At 39.8% G+C, this 23,306-nt stretch overlaps 2 protein-coding genes and 1 pseudogene across 2 annotated transcripts; 2 read left to right on the top strand and 1 right to left on the bottom strand.

The window, feature by feature from the left end:
• The window catches only part of LOC128543031 (histone H3-like), a 65,938-nt pseudogene that overhangs the window by 12,620 nt on the left and 30,012 nt on the right, over positions 1 to 23,306 (bottom strand).
• On the top strand, positions 7,892 to 10,516 carry LOC128543203 (histone H2A-like). Its single transcript, XM_053513573.1, has 2 exons — positions 7,892 to 7,900; positions 10,130 to 10,516. The coding sequence occupies exon 2, from the start codon at positions 10,130 to 10,132 to the stop codon at positions 10,514 to 10,516; it is 387 nt and encodes a 128-aa protein (XP_053369548.1). The 5' UTR covers positions 7,892 to 7,900.
• Positions 11,429 to 11,875, top strand: LOC128545690 (histone H3-like). The gene has a single exon (XM_053516214.1). The coding sequence runs from the start codon at positions 11,438 to 11,440 to the stop codon at positions 11,873 to 11,875; it is 438 nt and encodes a 145-aa protein (XP_053372189.1). The 5' UTR covers positions 11,429 to 11,437.

The raw sequence follows: 23,306 nt of genomic DNA, 5'->3' as shown, positions 1-23,306 counted from the left end.
TCATTTTTTGGGTTATTTACAGAGAGTTGGGTAGTTTTTGTGTAACCCAGCTGCTGGGTTAAAGTTTGATTGGCCCCACCCCCAAAGTTCACCGGTGCATTCAGCGGCTGTCAGTCAGAGCTTCGTGTCTCTCTTGAGCTCCCACACCGCTGATGATGGTTAATTTAAGGGAAAATGAAGTTAAATACAAGGTCTGTATACGCTTGTTCACTCACCTAAGTCACATATAACATAAATTATTACTATATGTGAGATTTATTACTGTTACTGTGTTAAGGTTACACTTAAACTTTCAGGCTGGTCTGAGGTAAGATAATTTAGCTGACAATAGCTGCTATAGTTAGCCAAAGAACCCCACCTGTGTGTGAAAGAAACGGATAAGATGTCTGAGCTTTTTATCTTTCTCTGTAGAATGTTTGCAGGGTGACGAAACTGTAACTGTAGTATTAGCATGACGCTAGCATTTAGTTAACATTAGAACTTTATTAATTTCACTGTTCGAGACAATAAAATTCTGTGGTGTTACAAAACACTGACCCTCTCACAAATATACACACCTGCCAACCTCCCGTTTTTCACCAGCTAGTAATTTACTCTGCGGTCAAATTTCTCCCGAGTTAACAATAATATTTTTTATCAATTTTTTTTTGCAAGTATGCCTATTTACTGATGCATGTAAGCTAACCAGGTCGCCCTCTATAACCAACGTTGCTGGTGACTCAGGCTAAATGAACTATTAGTCAACGCGCCAACTACAGGAAAAAGTACCAAAGCTGAACAGGTAACTACTAGATGGAAGTATTAATATTTGGGTCATTGTAATGTGCAAGTATGACCCCAGCTATGACATTTGTTTCGGTAATTAGCTTAAAATCAAAGCAGACCACAAGATCAGCTAGCCTGACATAAATAACAAAACAAAAATAATAATATTTAGGAGCTTTATCCTAAAAGCCATGCTTATTTTGCTGTTTTATTGTTGGTAGTAGCTGTGTCCATGTTTTTGTTTCAGGTTATCTATACCCTATCTTAATGGACAGCTTTGTAATTTTTTATTTAGTATAAATCCTATTACACAATAAATTAATTGTCTTATTCAGTTTAATCTTTGCTATTCAACAAAATGTTTTGTTCTGCAGAAAAGATATTTGGAGTCACAAAGAGATCCTGCTCTGTAGAAGCTGCCTCAGCCTATTTGTGTTATTACTCCATTCTGCCCTTGTGAGTAATAGTATAGTAATGATGTCGCTGTTGATTATCTGTTCTTTTGCTTTTGAAAAATAAACGTTTTTTCTATGACCATTTAATAGGATGTTGTTTATTGCATATATGTATGGTTTGCAAAACTTGGACGTTTTTTTTTGTTTTGTTTTTTTTTTGTAATAGACCAGTATATCAAGGTATTTTAACTTTTAATAGACATGGGCAGTTTTTTTTTTTGTTTTGTTTGTTTGTTTTTTTGTTTTTTTACAGATTCACTGTAAAACATGAAAATAATAATAACCTACTTGTGAGGTAGTATTAACCTAACATTCCAGTTAAAATGAACCAACATCTGGGTAGAACATTTGACCAATTTATATAGTAGAATTAACCCAGCATTACAGTTAAATATGACCCAGTCATACACAGTACGATATGCAGTGAAATGCTTATACGACCGCCGGTGACCTTAAAAAAGAAAATAAAAAAACTACATATAAGGAATAAATATCAATAAAAGAATTAACATAAAATACAAAGGAAAATAAATGTAACTAGTAAAATTAACAACTGTACAAATAAGGGCATGTAAAAATAATAGAATATAGGAATATGGGGGGAAAATATATATATAAATTTTTTTAAAGTGTTTTAAAGTGGCATTGAAATGTCTTAAAGTGTCAGAGTGGCAAATTGTCATGTGCAATGGCAGGTAAACATGTATTGTATAAAGTGACATGTGCAATGGCTTCAGATATGTGAATATGTATTGCATGAATGTGTCCATGATTGTCCAGTCAGTGTCAATGTTTAAAAGACATTAACTCCTGTGGGGTGTGATGTGATTGAGAGACCGTATCGCCTGCGGGAAGAAGCTCCTTTTCAGTCTCTCTGTGTTGGCCTTCAGGGAGCGGAATCGCTTCCCAGACCGCAACAAAGAAAACAGTCCATTGTTGGGATGGCTGAGGTCCTTCACAATCTTCCTGGCCTTAATCCAGCACCGCTTGCTGTAGATCAAGTTCAGGTCAGGGAGCTCGGTGCGGATGATGCGCTCAGGTGATCGCACCACCCTCTGTAGAGCTCGTCTGTCCTGCATGGTGCTGTTCCCGAACCAGGTCGTGATGTTTCCCGTCAGGATCCTCTCTATGGTACAGGAGTAGAAATTCCTGAGCACCTTAGAGGGCAGTCTAAAGTCTTTCAAGCGTCTGAGGTGGTAGAGACGCTGCCGGGCCTTTTTTACCACGGTGTTGATGTGACGGGACCATGACAGGTCCTGCGTGATGAGAACACCGAGGTATCGGAAGCTGTCCACTCTCTCCACTGGGTTCTCATTGATGATGGGGGTCTGGTAGATCCTCTCCTGCTTTGTACTAAAGTCCACTATCAGCTCCTTTGTCTTGCTGACGTTCAGGAGGAGATTGTTCCTCTGGCACCAGTTCTCTAGATTTACAATCTCCTCTAGGTAGGCCGACTCATCATTGTTGGTGATCAGGCCCACCACGACAGTGTCGTCAGCAAACTTGATGATGGCGGTGGAGTTGGTAGTGGCCACGCAGTCGTGGGTGTACAAAGAGTACAGCAGGGGGCTCAGAACACAACCCTGGGGGGCTCCAGTGCTGAGAGTGAGGGAGGCTGAGACATGTCCGCCCATCCTTACTGCCTGTGGTCTGCCAGTTAGGAAGTTGGAGATCCACTGGCACATAGATGAGCTGAGTCCCAGGTGCTCCAGCTTGGTGGTGAGTGTGGAGGGAATTATGGTATTAAATGCAGAGCTGTAGTCGATGAAGAGCATTTTCACATAATTCCCTTTCCTAGCGTCCAGGTGAGTGAGTGATGTGTGGAGGAGGTGAGAGATGGCATCATCAGTAGAACGGTTGGGGCGATATGCAAACTGTAGTGGGTCGAGTGTGTCGGGTAGTGAAGAAATGATGAAGTCTCTGACCAGGCGTTCAAAGCACTTCATCACTACTGAGGTGAGAGCTACAGGGCGATAGTCATTAAGAGAAGCAGGTTGAGGTTTCTTTGGGACAGGAACAATAATGGACTCTTTGAAGCATGTGGGGATCACCGACTGAGATAAAGAGATGTTGAATATCTCAGTGAACACAGGTGCTAGCTGGTCTGCGCAGGCTCTGAGAATACGACCTGAGATGCCGTCTGGTCCTGCTGCTTTCCTGGTGTTCACTCTCTTGAAGGCTCTCCTCACGTCATGCTCGGTGATGATGAACGCGCTCCTGGCGCTGGCAGTGACTTCCTGTTAGCATTAGCATCGCTAGCGTCTTTAGCTGCAGCCTCGAAGCGAGCATAGAAAGTGTTCAGCTCGTCTGCCAGAGTCACGTCCGCGTTCGTCACACCGGTTGTTGGTGCTTTATAGTCCGTTATTGTCCTTAATCCCTGCCACAGGCTCCTAGAGTCACTCTGTTGGAGCTGTGACTCTAGTTTCCTTCCGTAGCGCTTTCACCGCCTTCCGGACGCTGTATGACGCAGCCTTGTACGGTTCCATGCCCCCCGACGCGAGTCCCGTGTTGTAGGCAGCGGTGCGAGATTTCACAGCGTCGCGGATGGTTTTATCCACTCACGGCTTCTGGTTGGGAAACGTTATAATAGTCTTTTTCTCTACGGTATCGTCCGCTAATTTCCCAATGAATCCCACAACCGCTTCCGTAAACACGCTGACGTCATCATCGGAGCTGTTTCTGAACATGTCCCAGTCTGCGTCATCGAGTGCGTCCTGTAACGCGGCCACCGATTGGTCCGTCCAGCGCGCGACCTCCGTCTGAACCGGAACTTCCTGTTTCAGCCTTTGTTTGTATTTTGGCATGAGGAAGATGGCGGCGTGGTCGGATTTACCAAACGATGGGCGAGATTGTGCCTTGTAGCCATTTGGGTTGAATATTTAACCCATCTTGCTGGGTTAAAAAAATAACCCATTTTGCTGGGTTAAAAAAAAACTCATTTTGCTGGGTTAAATTAACCCAGCATTTAGTTAGTCCAATATTTACCCAGTAGCTGTTCAGTATTTTTTTAGGGTGAAACTTTAATGACACTTTAATGACACAAAATCTGCGGGCAGTTAAGAGAATTAGACGTAGAAATTTAAAGTCAATCTCTCGGACCCAAGTTGGAAGACGATGTGTTGGAGTGTTCAGCTTATCGAAATAATCAGGAAGTCGCTTTTAAAATCCTTCGAATCCATTTAAAGCATCACAAGACATGAACAAAGCATTTAAAGTTTGGTATACACACACTAGTTACAATTGTGGACTCTAAAAGATAATGTTTATTTACAAATTATAGGTATGTGATATTTTTTGATGGTTGAACACGTGATCTACTTATCACATTTTAATATAAAAAATAATAAATTAACCTGCGACTTTAAAACGGCGGAAAGGGACACAAAGCGAAGCGGAGGTGGAGAAGTAACAGGAAAAGACTGGGGTGGTAGGAGGTCCTCCATGTGAGGAGTTTTGAAAATATCGACCAATCAAAATCCGTTCCTGGCTTGTGCTTAATTACAATGTGGCCTGTACATAGAGGGCCCTCAAGGCAAAGCTGTTCATTTTTCTCTCATTTTCATCGAGAAGTAATAGCACCATGTTTGACCTAGCCAAGATGGTCCCCACGAAGGGCTTGACGTTACTAAGACTGCCGGCAAAGGAGGCAAGAAGCGCAGAAAGTCCAGGAAGGAGAGCTACGCCATCTGTAGCGGCTAAAAGCCAACCAAAGCCGCAGGAGCTGAGTGTGGGAATAACTTGTGATGATTCAATCATCTTGGATCTTGAAATTTATTTTAATGACAGAAACATTGAATGATTATTTTTGAATCAAGGCAAATATTGATGAATTTACGGTCAACAAACAAATATGTGCTCCCACGCTCACCCCCCTTCCTTCCTGCCTACCCTTCCCCACAACAGGTGCTTTAATTCTTACGTAATTAATGGCACTCCCAAATTTTCCAACGGTCACATGACGTCACACACATTGTTTACATGGCTCCTATACCATCTACGTGTATAAAGTCCTGAAGCAGGTTCACCCCAACACCAGCATTTTGTCCAAAGCGATGGGGATCATGAATTTGTTCGTCAACAACATCTTCGAGCGCATTGCCGGTGAGTCCTCTCGTCTGGCTCACTACATCAAACGCTCCACCGTTACTTTAATGTAGATCCAGACCGCCGTGCGCCTGTGGCTATAGGTTTGGATTTTTTTCTCCCTAAATAATAAAAACCATCATTTAAAAACTGCATTTTGTGTTTACTTGTGTTATCTTTGACTAATAGTTAAATGTGTTTGATGATCAGAAACATTTTGTGTGACAAACATGCAAAAGAATAAGAAATCAGGAAGGGGGCAAATAGTTTTTCACACCACTGTATATATTTATATACATATATATATATATATATATATTATGGCAAGCCATATACATATTCAACGTATTCGAGCTGTGACCGTCCCTGGTCACCATGACGAACTTTGCCTTGGAGGCGTGGAGGCGGTCGGCGCTGGGAACGCCGGCGTCCTTTGGCAGGTGAGGGATGAACGCGAATGTAGTCCTGAGGCAGTCCCTGTCCCCGGCTAGGTTCACCTACCAAGCGCCACTGAGCTGCGGGCGGTCGCTCGGCTCTTCCGCCGCGATGTGCCGCCGATATGGGCTCAGCGCGCTCGACCTCGCACAGCGCCTCCTTACGGTCACCCGCGCCGTCGCCTCGCCGCGAAACGTCGGAGAGCTGCTCGTTGCCTAGCCGCGACGGGTAGCCCTGTCCCCGGCTAGGTTCACGAACCGAGCGCCACTGAGCTGCGGGCGGTCGCTCGGCTCTTCCGCCGCGATGTGCCGCCGATATGGGCTCAGCGCGCTCGGCCTCGCGCAGCGGCAGGTCGCTTTGCCTGCTAACGGCGCCCGGAGCTGTATCTTGCTCCGGCGCTTGCGCCAGCCTCCGCCGCAAGATCCAGAGCCGGGATTTTCTGCTTCCCGCTCCGCGTTGGTTGATGTGGTGTGCTCGCGCTAGCACCGCCAGAAAAGCGCTTCTTCTGCGCGAGTAGTCGCTCCGCTACTCGGCGGCCCGCTTGGATTTTTAGAAGGTCCTCCTTTGTGCGCTCGAACCCGTTATTCTCCATCCCACTTCTGACACCAATGTAGCGTTTTTACGCCGGGAAGAATGCTGGAGAGACAAGTGAGCTTACTTGCTGCCCAATGCAATGGCTGGGAGTACTTTATTTAGTACACAGCAGGTATGGCATGAGCAGCACTTTCACTCAGGAGCCTACATCCAATTCAGCGTTAGCCTAAACTGGAGCACATTTCACACGTCACACCTCAACACACACACAACAGGGCCGAAGTCACTAATCCAAACACCTTTCCCCATTATGGTGAACACACCGACATTCCCGCAAAGCATGCTGGTCGTCAGCCGCCGCCCCGCCCACGCCACAATATTCAGAATCCATTTAATATATATCGAGTTTCATTCAATATATTCAGAATCCATTCAATATATATCGAGTTTTATTCAATATATTCAGAATCCATTCAATATATTCAGACTTTTCAATCAATATATATATAGAGTTTTCATTCAATTCTCTCATGAATATTTTCCTAAACGGCTTGCCATAATATTTATATGATTTGGTTACACAGAGTTTGGTTCAAAATAATAGCAGTCCAACGTCAGTAACCAGATCAATAATTCTTTTATATATTTATATATGGTCAGATCTGTGCTCTAAACATTGAATTTCAAAATGACAGGACGTTCACCTATGAAGCCATACAAACGATTATTACTGGACGTGAAAAGACATACTCTTTTGCCATAGCTTTTTTTTTGTGACTGACACATTGGGAAAAATAGTCTTCAAAAGTCACATCTTTGCTAGTTTTTGAAAAAGGTTATGATGTTGTAAAACAATCTGTAAGATACTGATAAGCATCTGGCCTCCAGATATTTTATTGATCTTTAAGCAAAATAGAACTTGTGTTCTCCTGTTTTATGCAGATCGCTGTTTTGACTTTGACGAGTTTTGAAAGAATATATATATATATATATATATATATATATTAATAATGTCTGTTTTAATTGTCTGATTATTGTAAGGCCAACTACTCTTACTCCGCTACATTTGGCTGCACTCGACTCGTTACTTTTCTAACCATTTATTCTACACATGCAGCCGGTAAATCAACCGCATGACTGTTTCACCAATCAGACGCAGTAACGATAACCACATGTAGGCAGTAACGCTAACCACATGTAGTCAGACGGCACAGTGGGAGAAAATTTTAGCCGGCATCTCTGGCATCATATACAAAGCATGTTTCACTTGCAAAAGAATAGCTTCATACTGCAGTGTCTTCTCTATTTGCCAAAATACACACACTTCAGTATATAAAAACACAACGTCTAACTGGAAGAAACATGTCGCTGTAATTTTAGCTGTTTCATTGAATGTTGCAATATTGCCATATATAATTGTTATGAGAATAATAATTTCTAAAAGAAAATTACATGGACATTACTCAGTACGAGTAGTTTTTTTCCACAAAATACTGTTTTCACTCATACAGTAATTGTGTAATATTTTGACTACTTTTTACTTCTACTTGAGTAATAGTATATTGAAGTACAGCTACTCTGCCCGCCTCTACCCACAACCAATACTACTTGCATATTTGAATTATAAGTTAAGTCAACATAAAATTTGGACTGGGTACATGTTATGTCCCATTTTGGGCAGCAAATTTCTCTAAAAGTTGAGTGACCTTAAACACGCTGTGCAAATTGTTACTTGTAATTTCACCTTTTTTTTTACCTTTAGGTGGCCTGTTGTTTTCCACGATGTAGTGAAGCCTGTGTTGACTCTTTCCCTGAGACTAATTCTCTTAAATTATATGTAAAACCAACTGCTAGAAAACTGGGTGTTTTATTAGACAGTGATTTTAAACTGGATAAGCAAATTAACTCTGTGATCATAGCTAGCTTTTTTCAGCTTAGGCTCTTGTCCAAGGCCAAACCATTTTTATCAAAGATCTTGAAAAGCTTATACACACTTCCATATTTTATACAATGAGGGTGAACTTTTTATTGGTTTATATTGAGAGTGTCAAATTATTGGGCTGCATCAAGCAAAGAAAACAATTAAGAAATTTTTTTATTCCTGGACCTAGGTTAAGAACCCTTCTACACATTATTGAAACCCAGAAGAGAAATGAACCTTAAAATAAAAGAAAAATAAAAGCATTTACAATTTTATCCAGCATCTTCCCTGATGTCATGGTCATATTCCAGGACACTGAGTATGAAAGACTGGTTTTGGAAGGATGAGGAATTCTTTTTATACATGAACTGTGTGTGTGTGTGCGTGTGTGTGTGTGTGTGTGTGTGTGTGTGTGTGTGTGTGTGTGGGAGATAAAGAGAGAGATACACACACACAGACACAGTACGTTATGCACGATTTGAACGTGGACAAATTGAGCCATTCTGCTGAAATAGCCTTAACATTCAAATGCAGATACCAGCACAGAGTGTCTCAATACGAACACACAGCAGCACTGAACGCCTCAAAATGTATATTATTGAAATGATTTAAATGAAGTAAGGTCATTCTGTTCGGTAATGGAAAAAAGTCTTATTATATATGCTACAACAATAGATGTAATAATACATGTAAAAATATTTATCATGTACAGAGAAACATAACTATCATGCAAGTTTTGAAGAAGGACAAGAGTTTTAAATAATTTCTATTAATTAAGCATACTTCATTATTACTTTCTAAAATAATCTAAAGCCTTATCTACTGCATTTGTAAACTAAAATATCCGCCCAAGTCAGGGTCACTTAGTAATGTGACGCTACACTTTTATATTTCACTATATTTTCACTGCTATAAGTTTATAACAAAACACACAAAACAAATCATGATATGAAATGCATATTTGCTTTTCATGTTATGTTTAAGAAAACATACTTTGATTAAATTGTGTAATATCAGACCACAAAATGAATCTATACACAAGTAACCAATCGCTTATTATAAACTTGACTTCCGGAACCTCTTATCACTTTATAAAACTTTTTGAACTTTCAATTACAAAGATACATTATCTATTGTGTAAGCTTTTCACTGCAGTCAGTTTGTGTACGAAAGTGTGTAAAAACCCAACCCTATTAAGAATTTGGAAAAACGCCGATTTTTCTGTAACAGTGAGGTGGCTCTTAAAAGAGCCTTTGTGTATATAAGACGTAACGTAAGATGTTTAAGCGCGCTCTCCGCGAATACGGCGGGCCAGCTGAATGTCCTTGGGCATGATGGTCACTCTCTTGGCGTGAATAGCGCACAGATTGGTGTCTTCGAACAGACCGACCAGATAGGCCTCACTCGCCTCCTGCAGGGCCATGACAGCCGAGCTCTGAAAGCGCAGGTCGGTCTTAAAGTCCTGAGCGATTTCTCTCACCAGGCGCTGGAATGGCAGCTTACGGATCAGCAGCTCGGTAGACTTCTGATAACGGCGAATCTCCCTCAGGGCCACAGTGCCGGGCCTGTAACGGTGAGGCTTCTTCACTCCGCCGGTAGCCGGCGCGCTCTTATGGGCAGCTTTAGTGGCGAGCTTAACAATGTAAATGAAAGAAAGAAGAATATTGTGTGAATTAATTTTTTATTTAAAAAGGTATAATCTGATTTATTGTAGATTTATTCATACACAACTGAAGTGAAATATTTTCAGTTTGCCTTTGACGTCTTTCGATTCGAGACAGGGGCGGGGCTGGAGAGAAGTCGGCGGCGTGTTAGTGATTGGTTGGTTTGTCACGACGATTGTAGCCAATGAGGATGCAGCAGTTTAGGCTATATTAGAGAGCGCTAGAGAATGATTGCTTACATTTTCTGTTCGAACTCGTTGACTTAGTAAATTATGTCTGGAAGAGGCAAAACCGGTGGAAAGGCTCGTGCCAAGGCCAAGACTCGCTCATCCAGAGCTGGACTGCAGTTCCCCGTGGGCCGAGTCCACAGGCTCCTCCGTAAAGGGAACTACGCTGAGCGCGTTGGTGCCGGCGCTCCGGTCTACTTGGCCGCTGTGCTGGAGTATCTGACTGCTGAGATCCTGGAGTTGGCTGGCAACGCCGCCCGCGACAACAAGAAGACCCGTATTATTCCCCGGCACCTGCAGCTCGCCGTGCGTAACGATGAGGAGCTGAACAAACTGCTCGGCGGAGTGACTATCGCTCAGGGTGGTGTGCTGCCCAACATCCAGGCTGTGCTTCTGCCCAAGAAGACCGAGAAGCCGGCCAAGACCAAGTAATTTCACTCTGCTGCTGCGTTCGTCAGTATCCAAAGGCTCTTTTAAGAGCCACCCACTTTTTCTTTAAAAGTGCTCTCCCCCTTCCTTAATCAGTTCATAAACACTTATAAAATGTAAACGTAAAGGATTAATATATATTTTATAATAAGAGGTTACCTGACAGAATGAGTTTTTAGTGGGGATCTCTTCTATATAATGTGTGTAACTGCTACCATTACTAATTCTAATTTTAGTTGAGCAGGAATATGATTTAGAATTTGACATCGGAATAGTATTTTCAGAGTGGAACCAATGTTCTCCAGTCAGGGTTTAATTGTGTGCGACACTATATACTTGCCCATGTGAGAGTTGTGGTCGGCAGACTAATATTTTAAGTTACAGTGTTGTGCAGACTTGTTTTTCTGGAGACTTTTTTGGAATGAATACATGTAAAGATTTAGTTCATTTTCTCTTTTTGAGTTCTTCCGACCAATGAGGTATGTGATGTTTTACTTTATGTTTAAAGTTACCGCATGCTAGCGGACCTTACACAAGAGGAATGTGATGGTCAGCAACGACAAAAAGCCTCATGGGGCTTTTAGAATAAAATGTGCATGAAATTTGCTACCATGTTTTAACGTTGCATTATAAATGTGATAATTTTTAGATATATATGTACAAAATAATGTATAACCTTGTAAATAACATTTTAAAACGCTCGGTTTTGGGTTAAGGTAATAAGTTTCAAACGAGTCGGTGGGAGAAGAGCAGCCAATAAAATTGAAGCCTCGTTACGTTAAGGGGTGACGTAACGCGTTGGAACAAATAACAGGCGGCGCTTTCAAGACGCCCAATCAGCGCAGCCGAGCGTTAGGCTGTAAATAGGCCGCGTTTTCTGTCACTCTCTACTTTCTCTGAAGAAGCACAAGTAGCTTGTAGGCGATGGCAAGAACCAAGCAGACCGCGCGTAAATCCACCGGCGGTAAGGCGCCTAGGAAGCAGCTCGCCACTAAAGCTGCCCGTAAGAGCGCGCCGGCTACCGGCGGCGTGAAGAAGCCTCACCGTTACAGGCCCGGCACTGTGGCTCTGAGGGAGATTCGCCGTTATCAGAAGTCTACCGAGCTGCTTATCCGTAAGCTGCCGTTCCAGCGCCTGGTGAGAGAAATCGCCCAGGACTTCAAAACCGATTTGCGTTTTCAGAGCTCGGCTGTCATGGCCCTGCAGGAGGCGAGTGAGGCCTATCTGGTCGGTCTGTTCGAAGACACCAACCTGTGCGCTATTCACGCCAAGAGAGTGACCATCATGCCCAAGGACATTCAGCTGGCCCGCCGTATTCGCGGAGAGCGCGCTGCTGACTGCAGTGAAAAGCTTACACAATAGATAATGTATCTTTGTAATGTTTGACAATTGTTCAAAAGTTCAAAAAGTTTTATAAAGTGATAAAAGGTTCCAGAAGTCAAGTTTATAATAAGCGATTGGTTACTTGTGTATAGATTCATTTTGTGGTCTGATATTACACAATTTAATTAAAATGTTTTCTTAAACATAACATGAAAAGCAAATATGCATTTCATATCATGATTTGTTTTGTGTGTTTTGTTATAAACTTATAACAGTGAAAATATAGTGAAATATAAAAGTGTAGTGTCACATTACTAAGTGACCCTGACTTGGGCGGATATTTTAGTTCACAAATGTAGTAGAGAAGGCAGTTTATTCTGCTGCGTGAATACAATACAAACAGAAAAATCAGTTGACTGTTATTAAAGCAAATTAATACATTTATATACTGTAAATACTTTTCACTCATGTTAGTAATAATTTTTTTTAAATACCCTTTACCTTTTAAAACATTTTTTGTAAAGATTGAATACAAAATGCTAACAGAAATGTTAACAGATGGAAAAGGTGCATTGAAAAGCAATGAGATTATATGGAGCTTCTCAAGGATGGTGTGCTTCATGTTGTTTCGGTGGGAAAGAGAGCAGATACAAACTGCTGACTCGAGATTCAGACTGAGTTCCATAAGGAGAGATAAAGAGACATTTAAACTTACAATACATGTGTTTGTGATAGTGTGTGTGTGTGTGTGTGTGTGTGTGATAGTGTGTGATAGTGTGTGTGTGTGTGTGTGTGTGTGAGAGAGAGAGAGAGAAAAAGAGAGAGAGAGAGAGAGAGAGAGAGAGAGAGAGAGTCAGCAAAAGTATCCTGGACAAACTTAAAATTTTGTTAGTTTCAGGTAGAGAATAAAGAGAAGGAAAATACCAACTTAAAGCTAAACAACCTAAGGACGGCTCAAAAAATAAAATCACAAAGAGCTCTATGTGCAATCAAGAAAAGATTCTACAGAATAAACTAATAGATAATAATAATTAGAATCTGATGTAAAATATCAGATAGCGTCACTGGGCCTATGGTGCTGTACGGATGTGAGGTTTGAGGTCCAATCAGTACACACGACTACACTCACTAAAACTACCAATTCTGTAGAAATCTCCTCAAAGTTCAGAGAAAAACTGCAAGCAACTCACGCAGGGCAGGATCAGGCCGATTCCCACTGACTATAGCCGTCCGAAAAACAAGCAGGAAAATCCTATAAATACTTTGAACTGAGCAAAGAATTGGAGTATGAAGCACTGAAACCCAGAGACCTTGGCCCTAAGCCCCATCCCCTCTGTCAGCTGGTCCTGAGTCTCACTAACACACTGCAGTCTCACACTGCTCACACAGTCTTATCAGAATCAGACACATCACTGATCAGATGAGGAGAGAGTATCTGGAGCACTGGGACAGTCAGACTACCCAGTCCAGACTACACTGCTATCGGGCCCTAAAGAGAGAGAGGAGGAACCGGCAGAGTATCTCTTCACCATCAGAGACATAAAGCAGAGACAGATCCTGAGCAGGTACAGGCCGACACAGGAGAACCTGGAGCACAGAGGGCAGAGTGTGTGTGTGTGTGTGTGTGTGTGTGTGCGCGCTCGGTGTACGAAAGCTACGGTCGGGGCCGAGCTTTATAATGTTTATAAATTCAGATTAATGTTATTTCTAATGTAGTTAATGTTTTATAACTGCTTTGGCAACAGCGTATCATTTTTGTTAACATTCATGCCAATAAACTCCTTTTAAAGTTGCACAGTTATTTAAAGGAATCAGCGAATATGCATCACATGCAAACTAAGTAGAACAGCTGCTACTGTATGAGTGAAAGTTTTTTTCAGGATCACTTTATAATCCAAGTGTTTCATCATCAGTGCGATGCCTCCATATGGATTAAATAAGAAATTAAGAAACAAACAAAAACAAATGTGAAAACCATCTGAAATTCTAAATAGATTTACCTTTCTCGCGTGAGCTGGCTTTTGCCCCTCCTGTTGATGCCGTTCGATTATTATTAGGGGAGGCCATGTGTGCACTGAAACATGAAACATGAAGTTATGAATATTAATAAAAAAAAGTTTCTAGATACTCTGAACAACTTGATAAAGTATGACTCAACTTAAAAAAGTATACTAATATCATGTTTTTAAGAATTATTTTAATTTATCTTTAAACATACTTAAAAATAATTGTATTAAAATATACATTAAGTGAATGTTCTGAATAACTAAAGTATAATTAGCTGGTGGCTAAGGGTTGCTAAGGGGTTGCTAAACCCCATACTACCCAGACACCACATGCAGTGCTGGTCTTATTAAAGGTAATTCAATTTGACTGATAAATGGTAATGTTTAGATATTATAGAACTGCTTAATCTGTTTCCTTTGACCAGTTTGTCATGCACTACTCTATTCCAACATTGCATGTTTCTAATACAAGTGTCCAGGATAACCCCTAGAGGGCGCTGTGCTCCCAGAGACTTAGTTTTGTTTTGAACTTCATTTCCCAGAGTGCACCTCGGTCAGGTGACCTGAACCGAGGTTGCTAATTTGATTATAAGTAGTGCCTTCGTGAGTTAAAGGTGGTTTTGCATCTGTTGAAATGATGTTTTTTTTTCTCATGTTATATTGTTTTGCTGTTTAATTCAATTCAATTAAATTCAATTTTATTTGTATAGCGCTTTTAGCAATTTTCATTGCCGCAAAGCAGCTTTACACAGTCAAAAGAATTATTTAAGTTTGTATGAAATGTGAATTTGTATGAATCAAAATGATAAGTTTGTCTCTGGTGAGCAAGCCGAGGACGACAGTGGCAAGGAAAAACTCCCTGTTTAGTTATTGGTGTTTGTTTGTTTGCTTTTCTTTATAAAAAAAAATAATAAAAACATCTCAAGCCTTAACCTGTGCCTCGCCCTTCGAACAAGTGACAAAAGTAAATCTAAATATTTCAAAATTGTGATTGATCATTATTAACCATGATGAATACTCAGGTGGCCAAAAGTTAAAATGAATCTTTTAATGGCAAGCATGCACTCGAATCAATGCAGAGTATGGTTGGTTCCTTAGCTCAGGTTACTGTCACTGTGGAATGTCACATAATCTTTATTGTGTCCACAGGGTGCCATATGCTTTAACTTTATAACCAAGTAGATATGACACATGTATACAGTATGACAATTTTTTTATATTATTTTTAAGGTATAATTCAGTGTGCATTAATTAACTCTACCATTTCATATCCAATTATCTAGAATAAATGTGTTACTTTTTTTTGTTATCCTTTATGGTTTGGCAAAGTGGTTTCCTGTGGATGGAAATAAAAGAAATGGCTATTCAGTTCTCCTTATGAGGTAGGCCAAGTGTGTCGGTAGTCCACTGTGTGCTGTTACAGGTTTTGGCTGCTTAAAAAGGCCAATACTTTTTTTCTTTGCAACTCATGATAATACAGAAGCCTGTAATGTTTCTTTGGTCTAATCGATATCCACAGTCAAACTCTCCAGAAAGAAAACCAATGGGAAGCCATGACAAACACTCGTAAAGTTGGATATTTGTTCAAGGAAGGACGCATGTTGTTTTAGAACACCACTAACTTTTTTTTCTGGGGTTTGGAAATATTCTGGCGTAAATTCATTACTAGGTCTAAATTGGTTACAGATTGCATTGTGTTATGATGTGTTTTCTAAGCATTTTACCTCACCATACTAATCCACAAAGCAGTGGAGGCAGAGATTGATGCCCTTGTACCATCCCCATGTACATATTTGGTTTTCTGGCATTCAGTCAGAATCATTTAAGGACACAGTGGTTTCACAATATTGTCCAGTGGAGGGAAAAACAGCATAGAACCAAGAAATGAAGTACATAGAACTGATATGCTCAAATGTTTCCATTCATCCTCGAAGCTAAAAAAAATCCAACAGTCAAAAAGGACAGAAAGCCAGACACCAATGTCTAAGTTTTAATTTATTGAAGTGTTCATGGAGAATTTTTTAAAAGCTACAGTTTAAAAAACAAACCAGGTCAGCGACCTCTCCAGGGGTGCGTTTCCTGTACAACGATGTAGCTCTTTACTTAACCACCGTTGTACGATGCAACGTTGAAGAAAATAACTAACTAGTCATGACTGTTTCCCAACACCATAGTACCTGTGTCGCAATTCCATCGTTAGAACCATGTTGGTTTATTCGGTCGTTCTTCTTCTTCTTCGATACAATGGCGGAGTAGTGCCAGAGGCACATATCGCCCCCTACTGTTAAGTGTTTTTTCTCTCTCTTCGGCTCCCATTCAATGCGCTTTCGCAGTGACGTTACGTAGAAGTGGTGTAATAATGTCACGAACGCAACATTCATTATTTGTACAATAAAACATACATAGGCATACACAGTTTAAATGTGCTCTTTTCGAATAACAAAGTCTATAACTTTTAGTTATATTTCATTAGAACTCATTTTTATTTGTTATTGATACATAAGTACAATTAAAATAAAAAGAAATTATGGGTTTTGAAAATGCTGGGATTGTGTTGTGAACACCTGTTACCTATTTTGCTCAAGATCATTTCCTATATAAGTCCCTTTACATGAAGCCGTGTTTTAATGAGAGTTGATCTGAAAAAATGAAGCGGAAACCGCAATTTACTAAAAAAGAGCTTGCAGTTCTTTTGGAGGAGGTGGGAAACAATCAAATCTTGCTTTTCTCCAAGTTAAAAAACACAGTTACAAATTTTGAAAAAAAAAAAAAAAAAAAAACATGGAATAAAATCGCACAAAAAATTAATGCTTCTGGAAATGGGTATGAGAGAAGCCCAGAGGAAGTCAGAAACAAGTGGAGGGACTGTGCAAGTGTGACCAAACAAGCAAGTCCAGTGGTGGCCTGAAACCGAACCCCTCCAAAAGCTGCTATGTAATAGTTACTGCAATTCTCCATATACAATTCTCTTATATATATATTTTTTTAACCTATGAATAGTCCATATTCTACGTCTACTTCTGAGAGCACAACAAAAAAACTCACTTAAAAACTCACCTTTTCTTCGCACAAACGAAACCAAGGCTGTGTTCCAACCGGAACATAAATAATGCTTTCGTAGGGCACTTCGAAGGGGGAAAAATTGCGATGGTATCGCTGTTATATCGTTTCAAAGTGAATTTGTAATTAAAATAACCAAACAATGAATAGCCTAATATCTAAGCACCAAAACATTAAGTTGTCCAAATCGCTCAAAGTGGTTGGGAAAATATTTAGAAACTAATAGTCCGTAGGGTCGTGAACTGTGAATAGAACACACCCAGCCGCGGCAGGGAACTATGCTTCTAACCACAGGTCTAAGGCTGTAGTTCCAACCACGTAAGTTTGCGACGCTGTTTGCGAATGTTCGTTTGAACTAGGGTTTCGAGAAACAGCGAATTGTTGAACTATGTTGGTAACGACGGAACTTGCGACCATAGTTGGCTAACGATGCTTTTGGGAAACGCACCCCAGATCAGCATATGAACCTCTTTTACAACTAACAGTAAACCTAGGATCTTATCTGGCCTAACTGCTTTATCTAGAATTCTGCAGCCAGAATGCTGACGATCAAAAACACTACATCATCAAACAACAGTGAGCGTAATGTTCTCATCTTCTCTAGAACAGATTTTAGATCTGTAACCCCAACATTGTCATTTTCCTTGTAGAAATCTAGGAGCTCTTGATAATATAAACAATTTGTCAAATTGTATAAACATTAAAAAATGGGCATGCAAACAATTTTTTCTGTGAAAGTTATTGTAAAAAAAAAAATACATTGGTTTTCTGTGTGTTATGTATTTATATGTTTTTTTTGTTTGTTTGTTTTTGTATTAATTACTTTCTTTAAAAAAAGAGATCTATTTAATTGCTGTGCTTTGAAAGTATAGTCTTGCACATGTATGCATGAACTGTATGTACACTACCTGCAAAAAAGGTTGAAAACACCATCTAATTCCACGGTCCTTCTGATTTTTATTTCTTTTTACATTGTTAAAGAATGCTAAGGGCGTCCAAAATATCCAATAATCTCCTTTGAACAGGTGATACGGACATGTGTCTTCTACTTATGCTCTGTAAACTCTTCATAGCGGTTCTAATCTGATGTGCTGTTAGTTGGGATTTTTTTTTTTTTAATCTGGTAATTCTAAATGAACTTCTCCTCTACAGGTCTTCATGATAGTCAGTTTCCTCATGGTGCTTGATGAGTTTTGCAAATGCATTTGACACACTGTTCTTGTAAGAATTATTTCAAAATAGCTGGCCTTCACATCTTAAAATAACAACTGTTAAAAAATAAACTTGTGTCCAAACATTTGACATTTTGTATTTATTTACAGATGAGAAAAAACAGCTTAATAAAGTTGAGCAATGTGTGCAGGACATAAGAAATTGGATGCTAATTAACTTCCTTCTGCTTAATCCGGATAAGACAGAAGTTCTAGTCATAGGACCGCATTCAGCTAGGAGTAAAATTTTAGATCACTCTGTAACTTTAGATGGCCTTTCTGTTCCATCAACTGCAACAGTAAAAGACCTTGGTGTGATTATAGATTCCAGTCTTTTATTTGAAGCTCATGTATTACCAGGATAGCATTCTTTCACCTCAGAAATATTGCCAAGATAAGAAATTTATTGTCGCTAAACGATGCAGAAAAACTAGTTCATGCTTTCATCACCTCTAGGTTGGACTATTGTAATGCCTTACTCCTTACAGGAGCGTGGTCGACAGTTTTGTGGAGTGGTGTGGACTATATCACCTGCAGCTCAATGTTTCGAAAACTAAAGAGCTGGTGGTAGATTTTAGGAAGCAGAGGGCCATCCCTAACCCCATAAACATCATGTGTATTCTCAGAGCCTGCGCAGACCAGCTAGCACCTGTGTTCACTGAGATATTCAACATCTCTTTATCTCAGTCGGTGATCCCCACATGCTTCAAAGAGTCCATTATTGTTCCTGTCCCAAAGAAACCACATCCTGCTTCACTCAATGACTATCGCCCTGTAGCTCTCACCTCAGTAGTGATGAAGTGCTTTGAACGCCTGGTCAGGGACTTTATAATTTCTTCACTACCAGACACACTGGACCCACTACAGTTTGCATACCGTCCAAACCGTTCCACGGACGATGAAATCTCACATCTCCTCCACACATCACTTACTCATCTGGACACCAGAAGGGGGAATTATGTTAAAATGCTCTTCATCGATTACAGCTCTGCATTTAATACCATAATTCCCTCCACACTCACCACCAAGCTGGAGCACCTGGGACTCAGCTCATCCATGTGTCAGTGGATCTCCAATTTTCTGACTGGCAGACCACAGGCAGTAAGGATGGGCGGACATGTCTCAGCCTCCATCACTCTCAGCACTGGAGCCCCCCAGGGTTGTGTTCTGAGCCCCCTGCTGTACTCTCTGTACACCTCTGACTGCGTGGCCACTACCAACTCCACCACCGTCATCAAGTTTGCTGACGACACTGTCGTGGTGGGCCTGATCACCAACAACGATGAGACGGCCTACCTGGAGGAGGTTGGAAATCTGGAGAACTGGTGCCAGAGAAACAATCTCCTCCTGAACGTCAGCAAGACAAAGGAGCTGATAGTGGACTTCAGTACAAAGCAGGTGAGGAACTACCAGACCCCCATCATCAACAGGAGCCCAGTGGAGAGAGTGGACAGCTTTAGATACCTCGGTGTTCACATCATGCAGGACCTGGCATGGTCCTGTCACATCAACACCGTGGTAAAAAAGGCCCGGCAGCGTCTGTACCACCTCAGACGCTTGAGAGACTTTAGACTGCCCTCCAAGGTGCTCAGGAATTTCTACTCCTGCACCATAGAGAGCATCCTGACGGGAAACATCACGACCTGGTTCGGGAACAGCACCATGCAGGACAGACGAGCTCTACAGAGGGTGGTGCGATCAGCTGAGCGCATCATCCGCACCGAGCTCCCTGACCTGCACTCAATCTACACCAAGCGGTGCTGGACCAAGGCCAGGAAGGTCGTGAAGGACCTCAGCCACCCCAACAATGGACTGTTCACTCTGTTGCGGTCTGGGAAGCGATTCCGCTCCCTGAGGGTCAACACAGAGAGACTGAGGAGGAGCTTCTTCCCGCAGGCGATAAGGTCTCTCAACCACACCACTATGCAAAACTAACACAATATTTTCACAATTTTCACAATCAATCAATCAATCTTAATACAACCATGGACACTATGGACAACTCCACGCACATCACATTTACACTACATGTTTACTTTTACATTCTGGACCATTGCACAAAGACACTTTAATAACCATCTATTATATTTCTTTTATTGATATTTATTACTTATTATAAGTCTTAATTCTCTTTTTAAGGTCACTGGCGGTCGTGTAAGCATTTCATTTTACTACATTTCGTACTGTGTATGACTGTGTATGTGACAAATAAAATTTGAATTTGAATTTGAATGTGCAGTGAGGTGGACATTGTGGACAGCTACAAATACCTGGGGGTTCACATTGACAATAAACTGGACTGGTCAAAGAACACTGATGCAAACTATATTTCCAGCAGAATAAACTCTTCACAGCGGCCAGTAACACTTTGCGCATGTCAAAAAAGGTTATATTCTGATTTAACACTTTTGGTATGTAAACACACATCAAATCAGCGCCCACGGAAAAAGATAAATTTGAATCTCTAATCAGAAATCCAGGTTCATCCGTCTTGCTTATTTCAAGTCCATTTCGGTTCCTTTTAACCTGAAAAATTCAAGAAGAGTAAATAAACAAAAAGCACTGCATTTAATGCACTTGTTTTAATATATATGGCGGACTAAACATGACATAATGTGTGAATAAATAAGTAAATGTAGAAATAAATAAATACATAAATACAATAAGCCCTGGAAAATTGCTAAATATATTCCTACTTTTGTTTATTAACATAAGATTTATTTATTTCTGCATTTCCACATTTCTTCATTTCTGCATTTCCACATTTCTTCATTTCTTTATTTCTGCATTTCCACATTTCTTTATTTCTGCATTTCCACATTTCTTCATTTCTGCATTTCCACATTTTTACATTTCTTTATTTCTGCATTTTCACATTTCTTTATTTCTGCATTTCTTCATTTCTTTATTTCTGCATTTCCACATTTCTGCATTCATTTATTTCTGCATTTCCACATTTCTACATTTATTTATTTCTGCATTTCCACATTTCTACATTTATTTATTTCTGCATTTCCACATTTCTACATTTATTTATTTCTGCTAGAACACGTTCTGCGGGATCCTTAACCAAACTGTGTTTGACGGTCTTCAAGAACTTCATGTCCTCACGCAGAAAGAGGAAGGGAACGTTGGGCGCCCACGGTGTGTTTTACCCAGAAGTAGATGAGCCTCAATTATATTGGGAGGTAAAACGCACCGTGGACGCCCAACGTTCCCTTCCTCTTTTTGCGTGAGGATATGAACTTCTTGAAGACGTCAAACACAGTTTGGTTAAGGTCAACATCCACTCACAGTATCAAGCCGAACTAAATCGTCCATTAATCTTTCGACTCGATATAAAACGTAGTAATTTGCTGCAAGGTTTTTAATTTCACCGACTGAGGATTTTACCTCATTAGTAGCAGCTTGTAAAAAACAATAATAATAATACACTATAGCTCCCAGACAGCAGACATTACAAGCCAAGGCATTACTGGTTGAGTCGAAAACATACTCACTTCGTTTAACCAATCATGGTTTCGACTAAGGCTGGGACCGCCTACCTTATCAGCATATAGCGACAAAGAAATGTGGAAATGCAAAAATAAATAAATGTGGAAATGCAGAAATAAATAAATGAAGAAATGTGGAAATGCAGAAATAAATAAATGTGGAAATGCGGAAATGCAGAAATAAATAAATGTGGAAATGCAGAAATAAATAAATGTGGAAATGCAGAAATAAATAAATGAATAAATGTGGAAATGCAGAAATAAATAAATGTGGAAATAAATAAATGAAGAAATGTGGAAATGCAGAAATAAATAAATCTTGAAATATGTTAATAAACAAAAGTAGGCTTATTGTATTTATTTATTTATTTATTTATACATTTACTTATTTATTCACACATTTATTTATTTATAATTATGTCATGTTTAGTCCTCCATAAATATACGCCACACCCCTCCTATACACACACACACACACTGCATACGCAAACTCCTCTTCGTCGCAGGTAAAAGATTTAAAAGTTCTTCCTATTTTAAAGTTTTCCATCTAAATATAGTAAAACTATTTTAAGCCCTAAATGTTTTTCAAAGAAATTACTTTGCAACATAGTTTTGTTTTAAAAAAACGTATAACGGTTTGTAAGCAGAAAATTCCAGAGTAGACTATTAAAGGTGACTTTTATATTATTTTGTTGAAAAACAGAAACAAATTGGAAAGAAAAGCTCTTTGGAATTTCTTCAACTTATTATAGCTTATGATTATAATCTATCACAATGGTGGTAGAAAACTACATGCTACTGTGGTGTGTTTCCCGTGAAGCTTGTGAATTGTACAAGGTAAGGTTTACAAGTTTCCTTCTGTGCTTTTCATAGTCGAATTTACAAAGTCATGCCCTAAAACTCAATATTGATTTTTATTTTACTGGACCAATTGTACACGGTAATCCTTGTCAATATAATTAACCTGGATGTTCTGTAATTAGTGGTGTTTGTGAAGCAACTGTAACCCTACACCCTACGGTGTATGCATTATCATCTTCTGGAATTTATTTAAACCTACAGTAAATATAGGTAGATGTAATAAAATTGCAGCATTGTACACATTGATTTCAAAGAAACAGGATGTTTTGAACAGGTTTATGTAACATAAGGGGTTAAATATCTAATGGTTTTAAAAGCTCTTTGCTTTCACAGCCATATAAGGACTTTCATTCGAAACATCTTGCTTTTTAGGTAACTTTGTTAATGTGTTTCAAAATAATTTAGCGACATTGATGATAATCGGACTGTTTTTCTTTTGCTCCAGTAGACTAATTAAACTGAGTTAACGACATTTTACCTGTTTTTATATAAGCAACAAGAAACTTTACTGTAAATACATACAGTATTAGTAATAAATAATAAATAGGAATAATGTATAGGGAAAAAATTAACATTATAAGTGCACAATTGAATTCAGATTTTTTGTAAAGGGAAAATTACACCTCCTATACGTGCTGTTATGTCATTTCTGTTTCCTACTGTAAGTTTGTCATTAATTAAAATAATAATGAAAACCACAAAGTATAGTTTAGTATGTTTTTTTTAATGTTTATTAAACATAATAAATACTCTAATCGTCTCTTGCGCATCAATGCAGAATCTTTTAGGGGGGAAAACTTTTAACCTTAATATTACACATGGTAAGGCTTCGATACAG

The sequence above is a fragment of the Clarias gariepinus genome, chromosome 2 (assembly GCF_024256425.1).
Source record: "Clarias gariepinus isolate MV-2021 ecotype Netherlands chromosome 2, CGAR_prim_01v2, whole genome shotgun sequence".
Taxonomy (NCBI): Eukaryota; Metazoa; Chordata; class Actinopteri; order Siluriformes; family Clariidae; genus Clarias; species Clarias gariepinus.
The sequence above is the reverse complement of the archived record's forward strand: the minus strand, read 5'-3'. Positions and strand labels throughout refer to the sequence as shown.